This window comes from Aulonocara sp. 'chitande type north' Nkhata Bay, linkage group LG22 (assembly GCF_057382095.1).
Source record: "Aulonocara sp. 'chitande type north' Nkhata Bay isolate Kocher_YH1m ecotype deep benthic linkage group LG22, A_spYH_male_GT1.1, whole genome shotgun sequence".
Taxonomy (NCBI): Eukaryota; Metazoa; Chordata; class Actinopteri; order Cichliformes; family Cichlidae; genus Aulonocara; species Aulonocara sp. 'chitande type north' Nkhata Bay.
In genome coordinates, this window is record NC_141364.1 from 10,289,242 (window position 1) to 10,315,794 (window position 26,553).

Sequence of the window (26,553 nt, forward strand, 5' to 3'; positions counted from 1 at the left end):
CTGGCCGAGGCAGATGGCCACCCCCATCTCAGAGCCTGGTTCTGCCGGAGGTTTCTCTCTTTTAAAAGTGAGTTTTTCCTTCCCACTGTCGCCAATGTGCTTGCTCTAGGGGGTTAGTTTTTGTGCATTATTGTAGGGTCTTCACCTGACAATATAAAGCACCATGAGGGAAGTGTTGTTGGGGCTTGGCGCTGTTTCTTAGCTCAAAATGTCCAATTACAACAGGACATTTTGAGTTAAGAAACAGCGTCAAACCACAAAATAAAATAAAAAAAATAAAATAAAAAAAACAACTGTGACTTTGTGCTTTGTTTCATTTGCTGTAAATTTGCTAAGAATGTAATATAAGATTAGAATAGTGTTTATTTGTCTGCTTATTTATAAGGAACTCCATTAGCTTCCACAACAGTGGTTGCTAGTCTTCCTGGGGCCTAAGCCATCAAATACAATCAATTAAAATATTACACAATAAAGTGGATGCAAAATATCCACAATTTGGCTCTTATATCCACAGTGAGATTTTGCAATTGTGAAAATATAAGCATATAAATATCAATAACACTGAGGCAAAACACACCAATAATGTTGTTTAGATATTCTACTTTCCATGTTCCAGATCCCCAGAATTGATATTTTCACCGAATGGTCTTTTCTGTCTGCCAGTGTGTCATGCAGGTTTCAAGATTAATAAGCGCTGACACTCAACCTGACAAAGTGTGAATTTGCCAAGGCCACTGTAACATACTTGAGCAGGGAAGTGGGACGTGGTCAGGTGCGGCCCCTTAGCGCCAAAGTGGTGGCGATTAATGAATATCCCACACCTAAACAAAGGACTTGAACTGTGCAGATTCCTGGGAATGGTAGGTTATTACAGGAACTTCTGCAAAAACTTCTCCTCCATAGTCCAGCCATTAACTGATCTACTTAGTCCAAAAGTGGATTTTATATGAAAGTGCAAAATTCCTCCTCTGCCACACTCCTGGCTGTAATCTAAAGCACAGCGTTAACATAACTTTATGGCAGGTCAGGTACTACCATAAACAAGGTATAGCGTCACATCAGCAGTGACAACATCAGTGACATCGCTTCACGTCCTTTATAAGATTTTTTTTCCTGATGTGTCATGATTTTTAGTAGTCCCCAAAATCCGTAATTAGTAATAAGCTGTTGAAAAATAAAAAGATCACCTTAAAAAAAACTAGTACACATATTCTCTGTGTTTTAATTGGATGCAGGATGAAAGCAAACATGTCACACTGATGTGTTACAGCATTTTTCTTTTTTTAAATGAGTGAAGTTATCAAACCAGAAGCCAAGAGGCTTGATGTTGTGTCCAGTCCTACTGGATCCCTACTGTCTGTTTAACGAGCAGGCTGTGAAGTGTTAACAGCTCAATGTTGCTCTTTTTTTTGGCACCTGTTAGATGTTTAGTAATGATGCTGGATTCCTGATTCCTTGCAAGCTTTGTTTACTATGTAACTGAGAGACATTAGATGCAAGCAGCTTGACTCCCGGGGGCGGGTCTAGCGTTAGACGTTTTCTCACTGGCTGCGTGCGCAGAGTATTACTTTGAACAGGAATAGGAAACAAGCATTAATGAACAATACTAATCAGATGTTCTACAGCACCTGAAACATTTGAACAAGCTAAACAAACCCTGGATGACTGAATAAAATTAGCACTAAATCTGGTACTTGAACACAGTGAAATCTCTTCATTTCTAACATATTTATGGCTGTGATGAACACGCAGCGCTCTGAAAATGGGCTTAGGTTAAATTTAGAAGAGGGATGAATTAAAATTTAAAAATAAACAAAAACACATTTCAAATTAATGTATGAATTTAACTGACAAATTCTGAGAGCCTGTGGGCGGGACCTATTTTCAATGGGCGGGAACTATTTTCAAACATCAAAGCAAAGAGAATGAGGCCATGACATCACAGTCACCAAAATTCTATAAATAGGGGTGAAACAGCACACTGGTCAAGCACGTTTCTTACTTACAGTCACGAGCGATTCACTAGACGAACTTTTGTTCTGCTACAGCCAACTTCAAACCCTGATTCACATTTGATTATCGAATTCACATCTGAATATCTTATTTAGTGTAACACGCTAAATTTGTTTCAAAGTTAAATATCAAAAATGAGCAATCAGGAAGGAAAACCAGAATTTGTCTTCACTCTGCCAAAGAGTGCACTCGACAACCTCATGCTGGTTAGGAAAGCCTTGCAAAACTCTCTGACTGAAAACAAACTTTTAAAAGAGGGTGAAAGTAGAGCCAGACAGCAAATCAAACAGATGATGACTCAAATTTCAAACATGCGCACCAAGCTGGAGCTGTATGAGAACCAAGCTGCAGGAGTCACTGACGAATCAGTGTCGCGCAAACCGCAGGTGAGCAGCGCCACCAAAGAAAAAGAGCAACAGACGTGTTCAGATCAGGAAAAGGTCAGCAACCTTGACCTTGAGATGAACTGTCTGAAAGAGCAGCTTCAGCAGAGGGACAACGAAATCCTGATGCTGAAACAGGAGAAGGACACTCTGTCTGCCAAGTTCACGCAGCTCCAGAAACATGAAAGAGATCTGAAAGAAACTATGTGGAATGCTCTGTGGAAAGAACAAACACTGAGAGAGAATCTGGAGCAGGAGAAAAAAGTCCTGGAGGAACAAAATAAGAAACTCCTGGAAGAACAGAAAGTGGTGAAGGACACAACAGAAGAAGTCAAAGAGGCCATCACAAAATGTCAGGATGCAGAGAAAGAAGAGAAAGAACTGGAGGAGGACAAGAAAGCTCTGCAGCCACAGAGTGAGGACTCCAGCGAGATTAAAGAAAGTCAGGCAGAGACAAACATACCAGAAATGCAGACAGAACTGGACACGCAGAGAAAAGAATTAGTAGAGTCTCAGACTGAAACACAGGAGACGGCAACCCCAGAGTCGTCCTCATCTGATTGTCTGAGTGGGGAAAAGTTGTGTGTCAACAAAGTGATTGAGTTGGTGGTTTCACAGGCCATAGAACAAGTCTCCACTAAATACAAGCTCTTCACAGAGCGCCTCACTGCTGACTGCATTAGCGATCGCCTGATGGAAAAAATTTGGCCTGAAATTGAGCCGAAACATTTGGATCTATCCCCCAAATGGCTGAAAAACATAGACAAGGCCATTCTCAAGGATCTTTGCAAAAGACACAACTGCAAGGGAAAATATCTGATTTTCAATCTGAGGGAACAGCTTGATAGTATTACTGTCCCAGCCTTCACCAAACACCTGTTGGCATTACCAACAAGAGTACTTAGTGTCTCTAAACACAGGGAAGAGTACCAGGAGGCTGTGAAAAATGTCACCAAAGATCTGGTAATGCACGCTATGAAGGGAGAAAATGAGGCAGCTACATGGAATGCAGGAACATCAGAGTTTATTGTACAGAGGCTTTCCCACAAGATCTGGAACAAAATTTTGTCCAAAAGCTACAAAATGTCCATGGAAAACATTGAACAACTCGGCCTGAAAGTAGCCAATGATCTCCGTGAAAAGTGGCCTTCTCCAATACTGTTAATGAGGTCAAGCAACCCAGTGGTTGACGAAGCGGTCGTCAGCATATTCAAAAAACATGCCAAGCTGAGGAGCCAAAATGTCATCTTGAGGGTTTTCTCATGAGCACGCTAAAATCGAACTGAAACGTGCACGTGATTCTGTTACAAAACTCTTAAACTGGCGTCAAATATTCTTTTAATTCAGCAACCTAAATTACATTTTAAAACCCCAACTTCCTTCCCTCATCACTAACTGGCCGAGGCAGATGGCCACCCCCATCTCAGAGCCTGGTTCTGCCGGAGGTTTCTCTCTTTTAAAAGTGAGTTTTTCCTTCCCACTGTCGCCAATGTGCTTGCTCTAGGGGGTTAGTTTTTGTGCATTATTGTAGGGTCTTCACCTTACAATATAAAGCACCATGAGGGAAGTGTTGTTGGGGCTTGGCGCTGTTTCTTAGCTCAAAATGTCCAATTACAACAGGACATTTTGAGTTAAGAAACAGCGTCAAACCACAAAATAAAATAAAAAAAATAAAATAAAAAAAACAACTGTGACTTTGTGCTTTGTTTCATTTGCTGTAAATTTGCTAAGAATGTAATATAAGATTAGAATAGTGTTTATTTGTCTGCTTATTTATAAGGAACTCCATTAGCTTCCACAACAGTGGTTGCTAGTCTTCCTGGGGCCTAAGCCATCAAATACAATCAATTAAAATATTACACAATAAAGTGGATGCAAAATATCCACAATTTGGCTCTTATATCCACAGTGAGATTTTGCAATTGTGAAAATATAAGCATATAAATATCAATAACACTGAGGCAAAACACACCAATAATGTTGTTTAGATATTCTACTTTCCATGTTCCAGATCCCCAGAATTGATATTTTCACCGAATGGTCTTTTCTGTCTGCCAGTGTGTCATGCAGGTTTCAAGATTAATAAGCGCTGACACTCAACCTGACAAAGTGTGAATTTGCCAAGGCCACTGTAACATACTTGAGCAGGGAAGTGGGACGTGGTCAGGTGCGGCCCCTTAGCGCCAAAGTGGTGGCGATTAATGAATATCCCACACCTAAACAAAGGACTTGAACTGTGCAGATTCCTGGGAATGGTAGGTTATTACAGGAACTTCTGCAAAAACATCTCCTCCATAGTCCAGCCATTAACTGATCTACTTAGTCCAAAAGTGGATTTTATATGAAAGTGCAAAATTCCTCCTCTGCCACACTCCTGGCTGTAATCTAAAGCACAGCGTTAACATAACTTTATGGCAGGTCAGGTACTACCATAAACAAGGTATAGCGTCACATCAGCAGTGACAACATCAGTGACATCGCTTCACGTCCTTTATAAGATTTTTTTTTCCTGATGTGTCATGATTTTTAGTATTCCCCAAAATCCGTAATTAGTAATAAGCTGTTGAAAAATAAAAAGATCACCTTAAAAAAAACTAGTACACATATTCTCTGTGTTTTAATTGGATGCAGGATGAAAGCAAACATGTCACACTGATGTGTTACAGCATTTTTCTTTTTTTAAATGAGTGAAGTTATCAAACCAGAAGCCAAGAGGCTTGATGTTGTGTCCAGTCCTACTGGATCCCTACTGTCTGTTTAACGAGCAGGCTGTGAAGTGTTAACAGCTCAATGTTGCTCTTTTTTTTGGCACCTGTTAGATGTTTAGTAATGATGCTGGATTCGTGATTCCTTGCGAGCTTTGTTTACTATGTAACTGAGAGACATTAGATGCAAGCAGCTTGACTCCCGGGGGCGGGTCTAGCGTTAGACGTTTTCTCACTGGCTGCGTGCGCAGAGTATTACTTTGAACAGGAATAGGAAACAAGCATTAATGAACAATACTAATCAGATGTTCTACAGCACCTGAAACATTTGAACAAGCTAAACAAACCCTGGATGACTGAATAAAATTAGCACTAAATCTGGTACTTGAACACAGTGAAATCTCTTCATTTCTAACATATTTATGGCTGTGATGAACACGCAGCGCTCTGAAAATGGGCTTAGGTTAAATTTAGAAGAGGGATGAATTAAAATTTAAAAATAAACAAAAACACATTTCAAATTAATGTATGAATTTAACTGACAAATTCTGAGAGCCTGTGGGCGGGACCTATTTTCAATGGGCGGGACCTATTTTCAAACATCAAAGCAAAGAGAATGAGGCCATGACATCACAGTCACCAAAATTCTATAAATAGGGGTGAAACAGCACACTGGTCAAGCACGTTTCTTACTTACAGTCACGAGCGATTCACTAGACGAACTTTTGTTCTGCTACAGCCAACTTCAAACCCTGATTCACATTTGATTATCGAATTCACATCTGAATATCTTATTTAGTGTAACACGCTAAATTTGTTTCAAAGTTAAATATCAAAAATGAGCAATCAGGAAGGAAAACCAGAATTTGTCTTCACTCTGCCAAAGAGTGCACTCGACAACCTCATGCTGGTTAGGAAAGCCTTGCAAAACTCTCTGACTGAAAACAAACTTTTAAAAGAGGGTGAAAGTAGAGCCAGACAGCAAATCAAACAGATGATGACTCAAATTTCAAACATGCGCACCAAGCTGGAGCTGTATGAGAACCAAGCTGCAGGAGTCACTGACGAATCAGTGTCGCGCAAACCGCAGGTGAGCAGCGCCACCAAAGAAAAAGAGCAACAGACGTGTTCAGATCAGGAAAAGGTCAGCAACCTTGACCTTGAGATGAACTGTCTGAAAGAGCAGCTTCAGCAGAGGGACAACGAAATCCTGATGCTGAAACAGGAGAAGGACACTCTGTCTGCCAAGTTCACGCAGCTCCAGAAACATGAAAGAGATCTGAAAGAAACTATGTGGAATGCTCTGTGGAAAGAACAAACACTGAGAGAGAATCTGGAGCAGGAGAAAAAAGTCCTGGAGGAACAAAATAAGAAACTCCTGGAAGAACAGAAAGTGGTGAAGGACACAACAGAAGAAGTCAAAGAGGCCATCACAAAATGTCAGCATGCAGAGAAAGAAGAGAAAGAACTGGAGGAGGACAAGAAAGCTCTGCAGCCACAGAGTGAGGACTCCAGCGAGATTAAAGAAAGTCAGGCAGAGACAAACATACCAGAAATGCAGACAGAACTGGACACGCAGAGAAAAGAATTAGTAGAGTCTCAGACTGAAACACAGGAGACGGCAACCCCAGAGTCGTCCTCATCTGATTGTCTGAGTGGGGAAAAGTTGTGTGTCAACAAAGTGATTGAGTTGGTGGTTTCACAGGCCATAGAACAAGTCTCCACTAAATACAAGCTCTTCACAGAGCGCCTCACTGCTGACTGCATTAGCGATCGCCTGATGGAAAAAATTTGGCCTGAAATTGAGCCGAAACATTTGGATCTATCCCCCAAATGGCTGAAAAACATAGACAAGGCCATTCTCAAGGATCTTTGCAAAAGACACAACTGCAAGGGAAAATATCTGATTTTCAATCTGAGGGAACAGCTTGATAGTATTACTGTCCCAGCCTTCACCAAACACCTGTTGGCATTACCAACAAGAGTACTTAGTGTCTCTAAACACAGGGAAGAGTACCAGGAGGCTGTGAAAAATGTCACCAAAGATCTGGTAATGCACGCTATGAAGGGAGAAAATGAGGCAGCTACATGGAATGCAGGAACATCAGAGTTTATTGTACAGAGGCTTTCCCACAAGATCTGGAACAAAATTTTGTCCAAAAGCTACAAAATGTCCATGGAAAACATTGAACAACTTGGCCTGAAAGTAGCCAATGATCTCCGTGAAAAGTGGCCTTCTCCAATACTGTTAATGAGGTCAAGCAACCCAGTGGTTGACGAAGCGGTCGTCAGCATATTCAAAAAACATGCCAAGCTGAGGAGCCAAAATGTCATCTTGAGGGTTTTCTCATGAGCACGCTAAAATCGAACTGAAACGTGCACGTGATTCTGTTACAAAACTCTTAAACTGGCATCAAATATTCTTTTAATTCAGCAACCTAAATTACATTTTAAAACCCCAACTTCCTTCCCTCATCACTAACTGGCCGAGGCAGATGGCCACCCCCATCTCAGAGCCTGGTTCTGCCGGAGGTTTCTCTCTTTTAAAAGTGAGTTTTTCCTTCCCACTGTCGCCAATGTGCTTGCTCTAGGGGGTTAGTTTTTGTGCATTATTGTAGGGTCTTCACCTGACAATATAAAGCACCATGAGGGAAGTGTTGTTGGGGCTTGGCGCTGTTTCTTAGCTCAAAATGTCCAATTACAACAGGACATTTTGAGTTAAGAAACAGCGTCAAACCACAAAATAAAATAAAAAAAATAAAATAAAAAAAACAACTGTGACTTTGTGCTTTGTTTCATTTGCTGTAAATTTGCTAAGAATGTAATATAAGATTAGAATAGTGTTTATTTGTCTGCTTATTTATAAGGAACTCCATTAGCTTCCACAACAGTGGTTGCTAGTCTTCCTGGGGCCTAAGCCATCAAATACAATCAATTAAAATATTACACAATAAAGTGGATGCAAAATATCCACAATTTGGCTCTTATATCCACAGTGAGATTTTGCAATTGTGAAAATATAAGCATATAAATATCAATAACACTGAGGCAAAACACACCAATAATGTTGTTTAGATATTCTACTTTCCATGTTCCAGATCCCCAGAATTGATATTTTCACCGAATGGTCTTTTCTGTCTGCCAGTGTGTCATGCAGGTTTCAAGATTAATAAGCGCTGACACTCAACCTGACAAAGTGTGAATTTGCCAAGGCCACTGTAACATACTTGAGCAGGGAAGTGGGACGTGGTCAGGTGCGGCCCCTTAGCGCCAAAGTGGTGGCGATTAATGAATATCCCACACCTAAACAAAGGACTTGAACTGTGCAGATTCCTGGGAATGGTAGGTTATTACAGGAACTTCTGCAAAAACTTCTCCTCCATAGTCCAGCCATTAACTGATCTACTTAGTCCAAAAGTGGATTTTATATGAAAGTGCAAAATTCCTCCTCTGCCACACTCCTGGCTGTAATCTAAAGCACAGCGTTAACATAACTTTATGGCAGTTCAGGTACTACCATAAACAAGGTATAGCGTCACATCAGCAGTGACAACATCAGTGACATCGCTTCACGTCCTTTATAAGATTTTTTTTCCTGATGTGTCATGATTTTTAGTAGTCCCCAAAATCCGTAATTAGTAATAAGCTGTTGAAAAATAAAAAGATCACCTTAAAAAAAACTAGTACACATATTCTCTGTGTTTTAATTGGATGCAGGATGAAAGCAAACATGTCACACTGATGTGTTACAGCATTTTTCTTTTTTTAAATGAGTGAAGTTATCAAACCAGAAGCCAAGAGGCTTGATGTTGTGTCCAGTCCTACTGGATCCCTACTGTCTGTTTAACGAGCAGGCTGTGAAGTGTTAACAGCTCAATGTTGCTCTTTTTTTTGGCACCTGTTAGATGTTTAGTAATGATGCTGGATTCCTGATTCCTTGCAAGCTTTGTTTACTATGTAACTGAGAGACATTAGATGCAAGCAGCTTGACTCCCGGGGGCGGGTCTAGCGTTAGACGTTTTCTCACTGGCTGCGTGCGCAGAGTATTACTTTGAACAGGAATAGGAAACAAGCATTAATGAACAATACTAATCAGATGTTCTACAGCACCTGAAACATTTGAACAAGCTAAACAAACCCTGGATGACTGAATAAAATTAGCACTAAATCTGGTACTTGAACACAGTGAAATCTCTTCATTTCTAACATATTTATGGCTGTGATGAACATGCAGCGCTCTGAAAATGGGCTTAGGTTAAATTTAGAAGAGGGATGAATTAAAATTTAAAAATAAACAAAAACACATTTCAAATTAATGTATGAATTTAACTGACAAATTCTGAGAGCCTGTGGGCGGGACCTATTTTCAATGGGCGGGAACTATTTTCAAACATCAAAGCAAAGAGAATGAGGCCATGACATCACAGTCACCAAAATTCTATAAATAGGGGTGAAACAGCACACTGGTCAAGCACGTTTCTTACTTACAGTCACGAGCGATTCACTAGACGAACTTTTGTTCTGCTACAGCCAACTTCAAACCCTGATTCACATTTGATTATCGAATTCACATCTGAATATCTTATTTAGTGTAACACGCTAAATTTGTTTCAAAGTTAAATATCAAAAATGAGCAATCAGGAAGGAAAACCAGAATTTGTCTTCACTCTGCCAAAGAGTGCACTCGACAACCTCATGCTGGTTAGGAAAGCCTTGCAAAACTCTCTGACTGAAAACAAACTTTTAAAAGAGGGTGAAAGTAGAGCCAGACAGCAAATCAAACAGATGATGACTCAAATTTCAAACATGCGCACCAAGCTGGAGCTGTATGAGAACCAAGCTGCAGGAGTCACTGACGAATCAGTGTCGCGCAAACCGCAGGTGAGCAGCGCCACCAAAGAAAAAGAGCAACAGACGTGTTCAGATCAGGAAAAGGTCAGCAACCTTGACCTTGAGATGAACTGTCTGAAAGAGCAGCTTCAGCAGAGGGACAACGAAATCCTGATGCTGAAACAGGAGAAGGACACTCTGTCTGCCAAGTTCACGCAGCTCCAGAAACATGAAAGAGATCTGAAAGAAACTATGTGGAATGCTCTGTGGAAAGAACAAACACTGAGAGAGAATCTGGAGCAGGAGAAAAAAGTCCTGGAGGAACAAAATAAGAAACTCCTGGAAGAACAGAAAGTGGTGAATGACACAAAAGAAGAAGTCAAAGAGGCCATCACAAAATGTCAGGATGCAGAGAAAGAAGAGAAAGAACTGGAGGAGGACAAGAAAGCTCTGCAGCCACAGAGTGAGGACTCCAGCGAGATTAAAGAAAGTCAGGCAGAGACAAACATACCAGAAATGCAGACAGGACTGGACACGCAGAGAAAAGAATTAGTAGAGTCTCAGACTGAAACACAGGAGACGGCAACCCCAGAGTCGTCCTCATCTGATTGTCTGAGTGGGGAAAAGTTGTGTGTCAACAAAGTGATTGAGTTGGTGGTTTCACAGGCCATAGAACAAGTCTCCACTAAATACAAGCTCTTCACAGAGCGCCTCACTGCTGACTGCATTAGCGATCGCCTGATGGAAAAAATTTGGCCTGAAATTGAGCTGAAACATTTGGATCTATCCCCCAAATGGCTGAAAAACATAGACAAGGCCATTCTCAAGGATCTTTGCAAAAGACACAACTGCAAGGGAAAATATCTGATTTTCAATCTGAGGGAACAGCTTGATAGTATTACTGTCCCAGCCTTCACCAAACACCTGTTGGCATTACCAACAAGAGTACTTAGTGTCTCTAAACACAGGGAAGAGTACCAGGAGGCTGTGAAAAATGTCACCAAAGATCTGGTAATGCACGCTATGAAGGGAGAAAATGAGGCAGCTACATGGAATGCAGGAACATCAGAGTTTATTGTACAGAGGCTTTCCCACAAGATCTGGAACAAAATTTTGTCCAAAAGCTACAAAATGTCCATGGAAAACATTGAACAACTTGGCCTGAAAGTAGCCAATGATCTCCGTGAAAAGTGGCCTTCTCCAATACTGTTAATGAGGTCAAGCAACCCAGTGGTTGACGAAGCGGTCGTCAGCATATTCAAAAAACATGCCAAGCTGAGGAGCCAAAATGTCATCTTGAGGGTTTTCTCATGAGCACGCTAAAATCGAACTGAAACGTGCACGTGATTCTGTTACAAAACTCTTAAACTGGCATCAAATATTCTTTTAATTCAGCAACCTAAATTACATTTTAAAACCCCAACTTCCTTCCCTCATCACTAACTGGCCGAGGCAGATGGCCACCCCCATCTCAGAGCCTGGTTCTGCCGGAGGTTTCTCTCTTTTAAAAGTGAGTTTTTCCTTCCCACTGTCGCCAATGTGCTTGCTCTAGGGGGTTAGTTTTTGTGCATTATTGTAGGGTCTTCACCTGACAATATAAAGCACCATGAGGGAAGTGTTGTTGGGGCTTGGCGCTGTTTCTTAGCTCAAAATGTCCAATTACAACAGGACATTTTGAGTTAAGAAACAGCGTCAAACCACAAAATAAAATAAAAAAAATAAAATAAAAAAAACAACTGTGACTTTGTGCTTTGTTTCATTTGCTGTAAATTTGCTAAGAATGTAATATAAGATTAGAATAGTGTTTATTTGTCTGCTTATTTATAAGGAACTCCATTAGCTTCCACAACAGTGGTTGCTAGTCTTCCTGGGGCCTAAGCCATCAAATACAATCAATTAAAATATTACACAATAAAGTGGATGCAAAATATCCACAATTTGGCTCTTATATCCACAGTGAGATTTTGCAATTGTGAAAATATAAGCATATAAATATCAATAACACTGAGGCAAAACACACCAATAATGTTGTTTAGATATTCTACTTTCCATGTTCCAGATCCCCAGAATTGATATTTTCACCGAATGGTCTTTTCTGTCTGCCAGTGTGTCATGCAGGTTTCAAGATTAATAAGCGCTGACACTCAACCTGACAAAGTGTGAATTTGCCAAGGCCACTGTAACATACTTGAGCAGGGAAGTGGGACGTGGTCAGGTGCGGCCCCTTAGCGCCAAAGTGGTGGCGATTAATGAATATCCCACACCTAAACAAAGGACTTGAACTGTGCAGATTCCTGGGAATGGTAGGTTATTACAGGAACTTCTGCAAAAACTTCTCCTCCATAGTCCAGCCATTAACTGATCTACTTAGTCCAAAAGTGGATTTTATATGAAAGTGCAAAATTCCTCCTCTGCCACACTCCTGGCTGTAATCTAAAGCACAGCGTTAACATAACTTTATGGCAGTTCAGGTACTACCATAAACAAGGTATAGCGTCACATCAGCAGTGACAACATCAGTGACATCGCTTCACGTCCTTTATAAGATTTTTTTTCCTGATGTGTCATGATTTTTAGTAGTCCCCAAAATCCGTAATTAGTAATAAGCTGTTGAAAAATAAAAAGATCACCTTAAAAAAAACTAGTACACATATTCTCTGTGTTTTAATTGGATGCAGGATGAAAGCAAACATGTCACACTGATGTGTTACAGCATTTTTCTTTTTTTAAATGAGTGAAGTTATCAAACCAGAAGCCAAGAGGCTTGATGTTGTGTCCAGTCCTACTGGATCCCTACTGTCTGTTTAACGAGCAGGCTGTGAAGTGTTAACAGCTCAATGTTGCTCTTTTTTTTGGCACCTGTTAGATGTTTAGTAATGATGCTGGATTCCTGATTCCTTGCAAGCTTTGTTTACTATGTAACTGAGAGACATTAGATGCAAGCAGCTTGACTCCCGGGGGCGGGTCTAGCGTTAGACGTTTTCTCACTGGCTGCGTGCGCAGAGTATTACTTTGAACAGGAATAGGAAACAAGCATTAATGAACAATACTAATCAGATGTTCTACAGCACCTGAAACATTTGAACAAGCTAAACAAACCCTGGATGACTGAATAAAATTAGCACTAAATCTGGTACTTGAACACAGTGAAATCTCTTCATTTCTAACATATTTATGGCTGTGATGAACATGCAGCGCTCTGAAAATGGGCTTAGGTTAAATTTAGAAGAGGGATGAATTAAAATTTAAAAATAAACAAAAACACATTTCAAATTAATGTATGAATTTAACTGACAAATTCTGAGAGCCTGTGGGCGGGACCTATTTTCAATGGGCGGGAACTATTTTCAAACATCAAAGCAAAGAGAATGAGGCCATGACATCACAGTCACCAAAATTCTATAAATAGGGGTGAAACAGCACACTGGTCAAGCACGTTTCTTACTTACAGTCACGAGCGATTCACTAGACGAACTTTTGTTCTGCTACAGCCAACTTCAAACCCTGATTCACATTTGATTATCGAATTCACATCTGAATATCTTATTTAGTGTAACACGCTAAATTTGTTTCAAAGTTAAATATCAAAAATGAGCAATCAGGAAGGAAAACCAGAATTTGTCTTCACTCTGCCAAAGAGTGCACTCGACAACCTCATGCTGGTTAGGAAAGCCTTGCAAAACTCTCTGACTGAAAACAAACTTTTAAAAGAGGGTGAAAGTAGAGCCAGACAGCAAATCAAACAGATGATGACTCAAATTTCAAACATGCGCACCAAGCTGGAGCTGTATGAGAACCAAGCTGCAGGAGTCACTGACGAATCAGTGTCGCGCAAACCGCAGGTGAGCAGCGCCACCAAAGAAAAAGAGCAACAGACGTGTTCAGATCAGGAAAAGGTCAGCAACCTTGACCTTGAGATGAACTGTCTGAAAGAGCAGCTTCAGCAGAGGGACAACGAAATCCTGATGCTGAAACAGGAGAAGGACACTCTGTCTGCCAAGTTCACGCAGCTCCAGAAACATGAAAGAGATCTGAAAGAAACTATGTGGAATGCTCTGTGGAAAGAACAAACACTGAGAGAGAATCTGGAGCAGGAGAAAAAAGTCCTGGAGGAACAAAATAAGAAACTCCTGGAAGAACAGAAAGTGGTGAAGGACACAACAGAAGAAGTCAAAGAGGCCATCACAAAATGTCAGCATGCAGAGAAAGAAGAGAAAGAACTGGAGGAGGACAAGAAAGCTCTGCAGCCACAGAGTGAGGACTCCAGCGAGATTAAAGAAAGTCAGGCAGAGACAAACATACCAGAAATGCAGACAGAACTGGACACGCAGAGAAAAGAATTAGTAGAGTCTCAGACTGAAACACAGGAGACGGCAACCCCAGAGTCGTCCTCATCTGATTGTCTGAGTGGGGAAAAGTTGTGTGTCAACAAAGTGATTGAGTTGGTGGTTTCACAGGCCATAGAACAAGTCTCCACTAAATACAAGCTCTTCACAGAGCGCCTCACTGCTGACTGCATTAGCGATCGCCTGATGGAAAAAATTTGGCCTGAAATTGAGCCGAAACATTTGGATCTATCCCCCAAATGGCTGAAAAACATAGACAAGGCCATTCTCAAGGATCTTTGCAAAAGACACAACTGCAAGGGAAAATATCTGATTTTCAATCTGAGGGAACAGCTTGATAGTATTACTGTCCCAGCCTTCACCAAACACCTGTTGGCATTACCAACAAGAGTACTTAGTGTCTCTAAACACAGGGAAGAGTACCAGGAGGCTGTGAAAAATGTCACCAAAGATCTGGTAATGCACGCTATGAAGGGAGAAAATGAGGCAGCTACATGGAATGCAGGAACATCAGAGTTTATTGTACAGAGGCTTTCCCACAAGATCTGGAACAAAATTTTGTCCAAAAGCTACAAAATGTCCATGGAAAACATTGAACAACTCGGCCTGAAAGTAGCCAATGATCTCCGTGAAAAGTGGCCTTCTCCAATACTGTTAATGAGGTCAAGCAACCCAGTGGTTGACGAAGCGGTCGTCAGCATATTCAAAAAACATGCCAAGCTGAGGAGCCAAAATGTCATCTTGAGGGTTTTCTCATGAGCACGCTAAAATCGAACTGAAACGTGCACGTGATTCTGTTACAAAACTCTTAAACTGGCGTCAAATATTCTTTTAATTCAGCAACCTAAATTACATTTTAAAACCCCAACTTCCTTCCCTCATCACTAACTGGCCGAGGCAGATGGCCACCCCCATCTCAGAGCCTGGTTCTGCCGGAGGTTTCTCTCTTTTAAAAGTGAGTTTTTCCTTCCCACTGTCGCCAATGTGCTTGCTCTAGGGGGTTAGTTTTTGTGCATTATTGTAGGGTCTTCACCTTACAATATAAAGCACCATGAGGGAAGTGTTGTTGGGGCTTGGCGCTGTTTCTTAGCTCAAAATGTCCAATTACAACAGGACATTTTGAGTTAAGAAACAGCGTCAAACCACAAAATAAAATAAAAAAAATAAAATAAAAAAAACAACTGTGACTTTGTGCTTTGTTTCATTTGCTGTAAATTTGCTAAGAATGTAATATAAGATTAGAATAGTGTTTATTTGTCTGCTTATTTATAAGGAACTCCATTAGCTTCCACAACAGTGGTTGCTAGTCTTCCTGGGGCCTAAGCCATCAAATACAATCAATTAAAATATTACACAATAAAGTGGATGCAAAATATCCACAATTTGGCTCTTATATCCACAGTGAGATTTTGCAATTGTGAAAATATAAGCATATAAATATCAATAACACTGAGGCAAAACACACCAATAATGTTGTTTAGATATTCTACTTTCCATGTTCCAGATCCCCAGAATTGATATTTTCACCGAATGGTCTTTTCTGTCTGCCAGTGTGTCATGCAGGTTTCAAGATTAATAAGCGCTGACACTCAACCTGACAAAGTGTGAATTTGCCAAGGCCACTGTAACATACTTGAGCAGGGAAGTGGGACGTGGTCAGGTGCGGCCCCTTAGCGCCAAAGTGGTGGCGATTAATGAATATCCCACACCTAAACAAAGGACTTGAACTGTGCAGATTCCTGGGAATGGTAGGTTATTACAGGAACTTCTGCAAAAACTTCTCCTCCATAGTCCAGCCATTAACTGATCTACTTAGTCCAAAAGTGGATTTTATATGAAAGTGCAAAATTCCTCCTCTGCCACACTCCTGGCTGTAATCTAAAGCACAGCGTTAACATAACTTTATGGCAGTTCAGGTACTACCATAAACAAGGTATAGCGTCACATCAGCAGTGACAACATCAGTGACATCGCTTCACGTCCTTTATAAGATTTTTTTTCCTGATGTGTCATGATTTTTAGTAGTCCCCAAAATCCGTAATTAGTAATAAGCTGTTGAAAAATAAAAAGATCACCTTAAAAAAAACTAGTACACATATTCTCTGTGTTTTAATTGGATGCAGGATGAAAGCAAACATGTCACACTGATGTGTTACAGCATTTTTCTTTTTTTAAATGAGTGAAGTTATCAAACCAGAAGCCAAGAGGCTTGATGTTGTGTCCAGTCCTACTGGATCCCTACTGTCTGTTTAACGAGCAGGCTGTGAAGTGTTAACAGCTCAATGTTGCTCTTTTTTTTGGCACCTGTTAGATGTTTAGTAATGATGCTGGATTCCTGATTCCTTGCAAGCTTTGTTTACTATGTAACTGAGAGACATTAGATGCAAGCAGCTTGACTCCCGGGGGCGGGTCTAGCGTTAGACGTTTTCTCACTGGCTGCGTGCGCAGAGTATTACTTTGAACAGGAATAGGAAACAAGCATTAATGAACAATACTAATCAGATGTTCTACAGCACCTGAAACATTTGAACAAGCTAAACAAACCCTGGATGACTGAATAAAATTAGCACTAAATCTGGTACTTGAACACAGTGAAATCTCTTCATTTCTAACATATTTATGGCTGTGATGAACATGCAGCGCTCTGAAAATGGGCTTAGGTTAAATTTAGAAGAGGGATGAATTAAAATTTAAAAATAAACAAAAACACATTTCAAATTAATGTATGAATTTAACTGACAAATTCTGAGAGCCTGTGGGCGGGACCTATTTTCAATGGGCGGGAACTATTTTCAAACATCAAAGCAAAGAGAATGAGGCCATGACATCACAGTCACCAAAATTCTATAAATAGGGGTGAAACAGCACACTGGTCAAGCACGTTTCTTACTTACAGTCACGAGCGATTCACTAGACGAACTTTTGTTCTGCTACAGCCAACTTCAAACCCTGATTCACATTTGATTATCGAATTCACATCTGAATATCTTATTTAGTGTAACACGCTAAATTTGTTTCAAAGTTAAATATCAAAAATGAGCAATCAGGAAGGAAAACCAGAATTTGTCTTCACTCTGCCAAAGAGTGCACTCGACAACCTCATGCTGGTTAGGAAAGCCTTGCAAAACTCTCTGACTGAAAACAAACTTTTAAAAGAGGGTGAAAGTAGAGCCAGACAGCAAATCAAACAGATGATGACTCAAATTTCAAACATGCGCACCAAGCTGGAGCTGTATGAGAACCAAGCTGCAGGAGTCACTGACGAATCAGTGTCGCGCAAACCGCAGGTGAGCAGCGCCACCAAAGAAAAAGAGCAACAGACGTGTTCAGATCAGGAAAAGGTCAGCAACCTTGACCTTGAGATGAACTGTCTGAAAGAGCAGCTTCAGCAGAGGGACAACGAAATCCTGATGCTGAAACAGGAGAAGGACACTCTGTCTGCCAAGTTCACGCAGCTCCAGAAACATGAAAGAGATCTGAAAGAAACTATGTGGAATGCTCTGTGGAAAGAACAAACACTGAGAGAGAATCTGGAGCAGGAGAAAAAAGTCCTGGAGGAACAAAATAAGAAACTCCTGGAAGAACAGAAAGTGGTGAAGGACACAACAGAAGAAGTCAAAGAGGCCATCACAAAATGTCAGCATGCAGAGAAAGAAGAGAAAGAACTGGAGGAGGACAAGAAAGCTCTGCAGCCACAGAGTGAGGACTCCAGCGAGATTAAAGAAAGTCAGGCAGAGACAAACATACCAGAAATGCAGACAGAACTGGACACGCAGAGAAAAGAATTAGTAGAGTCTCAGACTGAAACACAGGAGACGGCAACCCCAGAGTCGTCCTCATCTGATTGTCTGAGTGGGGAAAAGTTGTGTGTCAACAAAGTGATTGAGTTGGTGGTTTCACAGGCCATAGAACAAGTCTCCACTAAATACAAGCTCTTCACAGAGCGCCTCACTGCTGACTGCATTAGCGATCGCCTGATGGAAAAAATTTGGCCTGAAATTGAGCCGAAACATTTGGATCTATCCCCCAAATGGCTGAAAAACATAGACAAGGCCATTCTCAAGGATCTTTGCAAAAGACACAACTGCAAGGGAAAATATCTGATTTTCAATCTGAGGGAACAGCTTGATAGTATTACTGTCCCAGCCTTCACCAAACACCTGTTGGCATTACCAACAAGAGTACTTAGTGTCTCTAAACACAGGGAAGAGTACCAGGAGGCTGTGAAAAATGTCACCAAAGATCTGGTAATGCACGCTATGAAGGGAGAAAATGAGGCAGCTACATGGAATGCAGGAACATCAGAGTTTATTGTACAGAGGCTTTCCCACAAGATCTGGAACAAAATTTTGTCCAAAAGCTACAAAATGTCCATGGAAAACATTGAACAACTCGGCCTGAAAGTAGCCAATGATCTCCGTGAAAAGTGGCCTTCTCCAATACTGTTAATGAGGTCAAGCAACCCAGTGGTTGACGAAGCGGTCGTCAGCATATTCAAAAAACATGCCAAGCTGAGGAGCCAAAATGTCATCTTGAGGGTTTTCTCATGAGCACGCTAAAATCGAACTGAAACGTGCACGTGATTCTGTTACAAAACTCTTAAACTGGCGTCAAATATTCTTTTAATTCAGCAACCTAAATTACATTTTAAAACCCCAACTTCCTTCCCTCATCACTAACTGGCCGAGGCAGATGGCCACCCCCATCTCAGAGCCTGGTTCTGCCGGAGGTTTCTCTCTTTTAAAAGTGAGTTTTTCCTTCCCACTGTCGCCAATGTGCTTGCTCTAGGGGGTTAGTTTTTGTGCATTATTGTAGGGTCTTCACCTTACAATATAAAGCACCATGAGGGAAGTGTTGTTGGGGCTTGGCGCTGTTTCTTAGCTCAAAATGTCCAATTACAACAGGACATTTTGAGTTAAGAAACAGCGTCAAACCACAAAATAAAATAAAAAAAATAAAATAAAAAAAACAACTGTGACTTTGTGCTTTGTTTCATTTGCTGTAAATTTGCTAAGAATGTAATATAAGATTAGAATAGTGTTTATTTGTCTGCTTATTTATAAGGAACTCCATTAGCTTCCACAACAGTGGTTGCTAGTCTTCCTGGGGCCTAAGCCATCAAATACAATCAATTAAAATATTACACAATAAAGTGGATGCAAAATATCCACAATTTGGCTCTTATATCCACAGTGAGATTTTGCAATTGTGAAAATATAAGCATATAAATATCAATAACACTGAGGCAAAACACACCAATAATGTTGTTTAGATATTCTACTTTCCATGTTCCAGATCCCCAGAATTGATATTTTCACCGAATGGTCTTTTCTGTCTGCCAGTGTGTCATGCAGGTTTCAAGATTAATAAGCGCTGACACTCAACCTGACAAAGTGTGAATTTGCCAAGGCCACTGTAACATACTTGAGCAGGGAAGTGGGACGTGGTCAGGTGCGGCCCCTTAGCGCCAAAGTGGTGGCGATTAATGAATATCCCACACCTAAATAAAGGACTTGAACTGTGCAGATTCCTGGGAATGGTAGGTTATTACAGGAACTTCTGCAAAAACTTCTCCTCCATAGTCCAGCCATTAACTGATCTACTTAGTCCAAAAGTGGATTTTATATGAAAGTGCAAAATTCCTCCTCTGCCACACTCCTGGCTGTAATCTAAAGCACAGCGTTAACATAACTTTATGGCAGGTCAGGTACTACCATAAACAAGGTATAGCGTCACATCAGCAGTGACAACATCAGTGACATCGCTTCACGTCCTTTATAAGATTTTTTTTTCCTGATGTGTCATGATTTTTAGTATTCCCCAAAATCCGTAATTAGTAATAAGCTGTTGAAAAATAAAAAGATCACCTTAAAAAAAACTAGTACACATATTCTCTGTGTTTTAATTGGATGCAGGATGAAAGCAAACATGTCACACTGATGTGTTACAGCATTTTTCTTTTTTTAAATGAGTGAAGTTATCAAACCAGAAGCCAAGAGGCTTGATGTTGTGTCCAGTCCTACTGGATCCCTACTGTCTGTTTAACGAGCAGGCTGTGAAGTGTTAACAGCTCAATGTTGCTCTTTTTTTTGGCACCTGTTAGATGTTTAGTAATGATGCTGGATTCGTGATTCCTTGCGAGCTTTGTTTACTATGTAACTGAGAGACATTAGATGCAAGCAGCTTGACTCCCGGGGGCGGGTCTAGCGTTAGACGTTTTCTCACTGGCTGCGTGCGCAGAGTATTACTTTGAACAGGAATAGGAAACAAGCATTAATGAACAATACTAATCAGATGTTCTACAGCACCTGAAACATTTGAACAAGCTAAACAAACCCTGGATGACTGAATAAAATTAGCACTAAATCTGGTACTTGAACACAGTGAAATCTCTTCATTTCTAACATATTTATGGCTGTGATGAACACGCAGCGCTCTGAAAATGGGCTTAGGTTAAATTTAGAAGAGGGATGAATTAAAATTTAAAAATAAACAAAAACACATTTCAAATTAATGTATGAATTTAACTGACAAATTCTGAGAGCCTGTGGGCGGGACCTATTTTCAATGGGCGGGACCTATTTTCAAACATCAAAGCAAAGAGAATGAGGCCATGACATCACAGTCACCAAAATTCTATAAATAGGGGTGAAACAGCACACTGGTCAAGCACGTTTCTTACTTACAGTCACGAGCGATTCACTAGACGAACTTTTGTTCTGCTACAGCCAACTTCAAACCCTGATTCACATTTGATTATCGAATTCACATCTGAATATCTTATTTAGTGTAACACGCTAAATTTGTTTCAAAGTTAAATATCAAAAATGAGCAATCAGGAAGGAAAACCAGAATTTGTCTTCACTCTGCCAAAGAGTGCACTCGACAACCTCATGCTGGTTAGGAAAGCCTTGCAAAACTCTCTGACTGAAAACAAACTTTTAAAAGAGGGTGAAAGTAGAGCCAGACAGCAAATCAAACAGATGATGACTCAAATTTCAAACATGCGCACCAAGCTGGAGCTGTATGAGAACCAAGCTGCAGGAGTCACTGACGAATCAGTGTCGCGCAAACCGCAGGTGAGCAGCGCCACCAAAGAAAAAGAGCAACAGACGTGTTCAGATCAGGAAAAGGTCAGCAACCTTGACCTTGAGATGAACTGTCTGAAAGAGCAGCTTCAGCAGAGGGACAACGAAATCCTGATGCTGAAACAGGAGAAGGACACTCTGTCTGCCAAGTTCACGCAGCTCCAGAAACATGAAAGAGATCTGAAAGAAACTATGTGGAATGCTCTGTGGAAAGAACAAACACTGAGAGAGAATCTGGAGCAGGAGAAAAAAGTCCTGGAGGAACAAAATAAGAAACTCCTGGAAGAACAGAAAGTGGTGAATGACACAAAAGAAGAAGTCAAAGAGGCCATCACAAAATGTCAGGATGCAGAGAAAGAAGAGAAAGAACTGGAGGAGGACAAGAAAGCTCTGCAGCCACAGAGTGAGGACTCCAGCGAGATTAAAGAAAGTCAGGCAGAGACAAACATACCAGAAATGCAGACAGGACTGGACACGCAGAGAAAAGAATTAGTAGAGTCTCAGACTGAAACACAGGAGACGGCAACCCCAGAGTCGTCCTCATCTGATTGTCTGAGTGGGGAAAAGTTGTGTGTCAACAAAGTGATTGAGTTGGTGGTTTCACAGGCCATAGAACAAGTCTCCACTAAATACAAGCTCTTCACAGAGCGCCTCACTGCTGACTGCATTAGCGATCGCCTGATGGAAAAAATTTGGCCTGAAATTGAGCTGAAACATTTGGATCTATCCCCCAAATGGCTGAAAAACATAGACAAGGCCATTCTCAAGGATCTTTGCAAAAGACACAACTGCAAGGGAAAATATCTGATTTTCAATCTGAGGGAACAGCTTGATAGTATTACTGTCCCAGCCTTCACCAAACACCTGTTGGCATTACCAACAAGAGTACTTAGTGTCTCTAAACACAGGGAAGAGTACCAGGAGGCTGTGAAAAATGTCACCAAAGATCTGGTAATGCACGCTATGAAGGGAGAAAATGAGGCAGCTACATGGAATGCAGGAACATCAGAGTTTATTGTACAGAGGCTTTCCCACAAGATCTGGAACAAAATTTTGTCCAAAAGCTACAAAATGTCCATGGAAAACATTGAACAACTCGGCCTGAAAGTAGCCAATGATCTCCGTGAAAAGTGGCCTTCTCCAATACTGTTAATGAGGTCAAGCAACCCAGTGGTTGACGAAGCGGTCGTCAGCATATTCAAAAAACATGCCAAGCTGAGGAGCCAAAATGTCATCTTGAGGGTTTTCTCATGAGCACGCTAAAATCGAACTGAAACGTGCACGTGATTATGTTACAAAACTCTTAAACTGGCGTCAAATATTCTTTTAATTCAGCAACCTAAATTACATTTTAAAACCCCAACTTCCTTCCCTCATCACTAACTGGCCGAGGCAGATGGCCACCCCCATCTCAGAGCCTGGTTCTGCCGGAGGTTTCTCTCTTTTAAAAGTGAGTTTTTCCTTCCCACTGTCGCCAATGTGCTTGCTCTAGGGGGTTAGTTTTTGTGCATTATTGTAGGGTCTTCACCTTACAATATAAAGCACCATGAGGGAAGTGTTGTTGGGGCTTGGCGCTGTTTCTTAGCTCAAAATGTCCAATTACAACAGGACATTTTGAGTTAAGAAATAGCACCAAACCAGAAATTAAAAAAATAAAACAAATTAAAAAAAACAAAAAACCTTTGAATTTGTGCTTCCTTTCATTTGCTGTAAATTTACAAAGAATGCAATAGTAGATTAGAATAGTGTGTCTCAATCTTATGTATCATAGCATCATTTCCCAGTTTGAAGTGGATGTCATAGTACTGTCTTTCTGTATGTGTGTACAAACCGGTAGTGAAAAAACACAGAAGATAAATAAAGTATAACCTGTGTTTGATGTTAGCTGGTTACATTTGTTTAGATATTCTACTTTCCGTGTTCCAGATCGCTTTGCCCAGATAGCTTCCTGTATTTGAAGATATTTACAAGTATTTCTAGTAGGGGTGGGCGATACATTGAATCTTTAGGTTATTTACATATATCGTGATACAGCAAAAAAGAAATGTTCTGATTTGAGATTTTCCTCACATTGCCCAGCCCTAATTTTTTGCACCCAATACAACAGGCAATATGGTATAGTATAAAGAAACATTTGTGCTGATGTGGGGCCTGGAAGCCCCAATGGGTGACACCAGCTAAGGTGATGTTATGGTTCAAAAATATTGGAGATGGACACCAGAGGAAAAACCCACAATAACAACACTGGTCCGGTCGGGTTGAGTCAAACGATGATTTAATGATCACACACGTGGGAGATGGATACTGATGCAGACAGTCTCAGATCTCATCTCAAAAAACACATCTCCATAGTTTTATGAAATCAGGGTATTAGAACGCCCCCTCATGCGTAGTGACAGGTGTAATACAATCAATGTTGACAATTTTATTTAACACAAAGAATAACATTGTCTCCTTCCCGAGGGCAGACGCTAACTGCCCCCCTCTCCTGGAACCGTCTGTACCCTGCTAAGACACAACATGGCAACTACAAGGACTCTTTCATTTATTAAGACCATCAGTGTGTATTGCTCTAAATCAAGTATATAATATTAAATGAATATTGCTGGATCAGCTACTTCTACTTAAAACATATTAAAACATGACTAAGCACAAAATCACCAAGAATGACATCTTATAAGTGCTGTGTAAGCGCGTGCGGCCTTCCAAGCTCAAAGCCTTTGCCCTCCATAGATCAGCCAGACTCGCGCTGGCTGTAGCTTTTAACCTTTAATTACCTTGAGCACAACTCTAGAATGAGCAACAAACTGCAATGTGTATGGAATGATCATGATTACATCTGCAATGGAAAATCATGTTATTATTCTGGTACCTGTAAAAAAAGATCAAACTAAAGTTATCACCATCACTGTAATGCAAAGAATAATGTAAGATCAAAAACTTCAATTTATGCTTAATGCAAAGCTGGTTATATACTTCTAATGAACTAATAATGGCATATTAAAATATTAAATGATAATGAGAAAAACATCCCCTCCTTATTCTACAGTGATCAGGAATGACCGAATTAAGATCACGTGGGAGGTGGGTCATGTGGATGGCTTCAGTTGTCACAGCTGTACCACATCCAGCTGTTAACCTGAGTGAATCATGATGAGCCCATAAGAAACAGCAGTCAGCTGCTTTGAAGTCTGTGTTGCAACATCCGGCGTGTGGCTGTTTTACACACAATGTGTGTGACCTCCGTCACGCAAACATGAATGACAACGCAATACTGAAAGTAGTAAGAAGTGTGGGAAAATGGAACTGAATGTGTTTCAGCGAGGGAGTTTTCTATATGACGTTATCAGTCTCTCACATCATTGCGAAGGAATTTTGACCCACTCTTCTACATCACACAATGTTGCTTTGGATCATCAAGTTATCCTAAGTTTCTCTTGTGCACAGCTCTCTCACGGTTCTGCCACAGCATTTAAATTAAATCGAATCTAGACTTCATGGCTGGACAATTCAAACGTTCAATTGTTTTTCAGCCATTCTGTTGTAGATCTGCTGCTGTGCAAATACACAGAGAAAGAGAACAATGGTTTTCTCCTGGTAACCATTGAAAAAAATAATTGTGCAGCCCTTTTCTAATTCAACTGTCATTAATATTTAACATGCAGAGGCCTGTGGAGTTTGAGGTGTAGCTGTTGGGAGATTTGTAGTTTTTCTGAGCATTGCACCATCTGGCTTTGGGATGAATTTTCTCCTGGGAGGTGTAACATTCTGTTAACACACACCTGAGTGCTCTATGCTGATGCTCAGCTCTTGATCAGTATATCAGTCCTGGGGTAAAAAGAATATTTGTTTCCTCTTTAATTATTAGTCTCTTCTAAGGAAAAATTACAAAAGTGAAACAGAGAAAATAAACAGAGCTCACATACATTTGAAAAAACAAGGGAAGCTTGGTATCCTTTCAGCTCGTTTAACCTTTATTTAGTGAATGTATTACAATTCAATAAAGTACAGCCTAGTAACAGTGCAATATTCTTTGAACAGGTTTACCAATAATACGGGTTTTTTCCTCTTTTACCTTAAACAATAACACATTCGTCAACATGCTTTTTACACCAATTTCACACTTATTTTATTTAGAGATCCATTAAAATATCTTTCAAAGAAGTCTTTCCTCTCAGCCCTCAAACATCAATTTCATACAGTCATGTTTCTCCAGAGCAGACAGTGCAGATGAGATTTTATGTCCACATTAGGCTGAGTAATATGAGACTGGAACTGTGGTTAATCAGGATGCAAGTCCAAGTCCTTAATCCTACACAATCCTGTGATCTAAATTTAAAATTTGTGGTATAGCATGACTCCTGTGGATGTCAAATGATGCAGATCAGGAGTAATAGCTCTAAACCAGCTTCCTCATTGCAGTGCACAACGTATGTTGTACGTTCTGACGTGCAGAAGTCAAAGTTAACTTCTGGTTGCTCTGTTCTGATACTGACAGAGTATCTGCATGACCTAGCTTGAGTAATAAACTCTTGTCACAGGATCCAGCTGAAGGAAAAATGGTGAGCATGCACATGACATAAGCCATGGAGCACTGCCACGAACATTCATAACATGCGGACATCATGGTTCAGGAATCTGGACACACTCTTACTGACTTTGTGTAGAAGCTCTGTGTGTTTCTCTTGTTTTCCATGAATCCTCTGTGACTGAGAGCCAAACAATTATGAAACATAACCAGCTTCTCTGAAAAACAGCATTTTTGTCACACACAAGAAGAAGCAAATAAATTCAGTTACAACAAATGAAAGAAAACTTTTGTTATTGTAAGTCAGGAGACTGAGACTTGACTCATGCATCAACATTTTCCCAGTTCTTAAATGAGTCTACACACAGGCATATTTTACAACAAGGAGACATGAAACCGATGATGTAATCTGTAGATGGTTTATTGCAGCAGACTCAGCTACTGGAGTTACTGTGGTTTGGTCCTGAACCTCTGACTTCATGTCAAAGTTTTCACAGTTGCAGAGAAGCTGTATCTTCTCTCCAGAGCACACCTCCACCTCACCTGCTCCCTACTCTCACTACATATCACAGTGTCATCAACAAACATCACAGTTCACAGAGACTCCTGCTGACCTCATCTGTCAGGCAGTCCATCACTACTGCTTCATCAGTTTATGTG

The 26,553-nt window shown here is 40.6% G+C and overlaps 1 protein-coding gene and 5 pseudogenes across 1 annotated transcript; all 6 read left to right on the top strand.

Annotated features, from left to right (window-relative positions):
- The first annotated feature begins 1,227 nt into the window (after window positions 1-1,227).
- On the top strand, window positions 1,228-3,671 carry LOC147303540 (uncharacterized; annotated as a pseudogene).
- A 1,128-nt stretch (window positions 3,672-4,799) lies between these two features.
- On the top strand, window positions 4,800-7,463 carry LOC147303541 (uncharacterized; annotated as a pseudogene).
- A 1,966-nt stretch (window positions 7,464-9,429) lies between these two features.
- LOC147303542 (uncharacterized) lies at window positions 9,430-11,281 on the top strand. The gene has a single exon (XM_086280981.1). It carries the CDS (start codon window positions 9,731-9,733, stop codon window positions 11,243-11,245), a length of 1,515 nt encoding a protein of 504 aa, XP_086137107.1. The 5' UTR covers window positions 9,430-9,730; the 3' UTR covers window positions 11,246-11,281.
- Window positions 11,282-13,252: 1,971 nt separating this feature from the next.
- On the top strand, window positions 13,253-15,045 carry LOC147303543 (uncharacterized; annotated as a pseudogene).
- Window positions 15,046-17,043: 1,998 nt separating this feature from the next.
- Window positions 17,044-18,836, top strand: LOC147303544 (uncharacterized; annotated as a pseudogene).
- On the top strand, window positions 18,820-22,628 carry LOC147303545 (uncharacterized; annotated as a pseudogene).
- The last annotated feature ends 3,925 nt before the right edge of the window (window positions 22,629-26,553 follow it).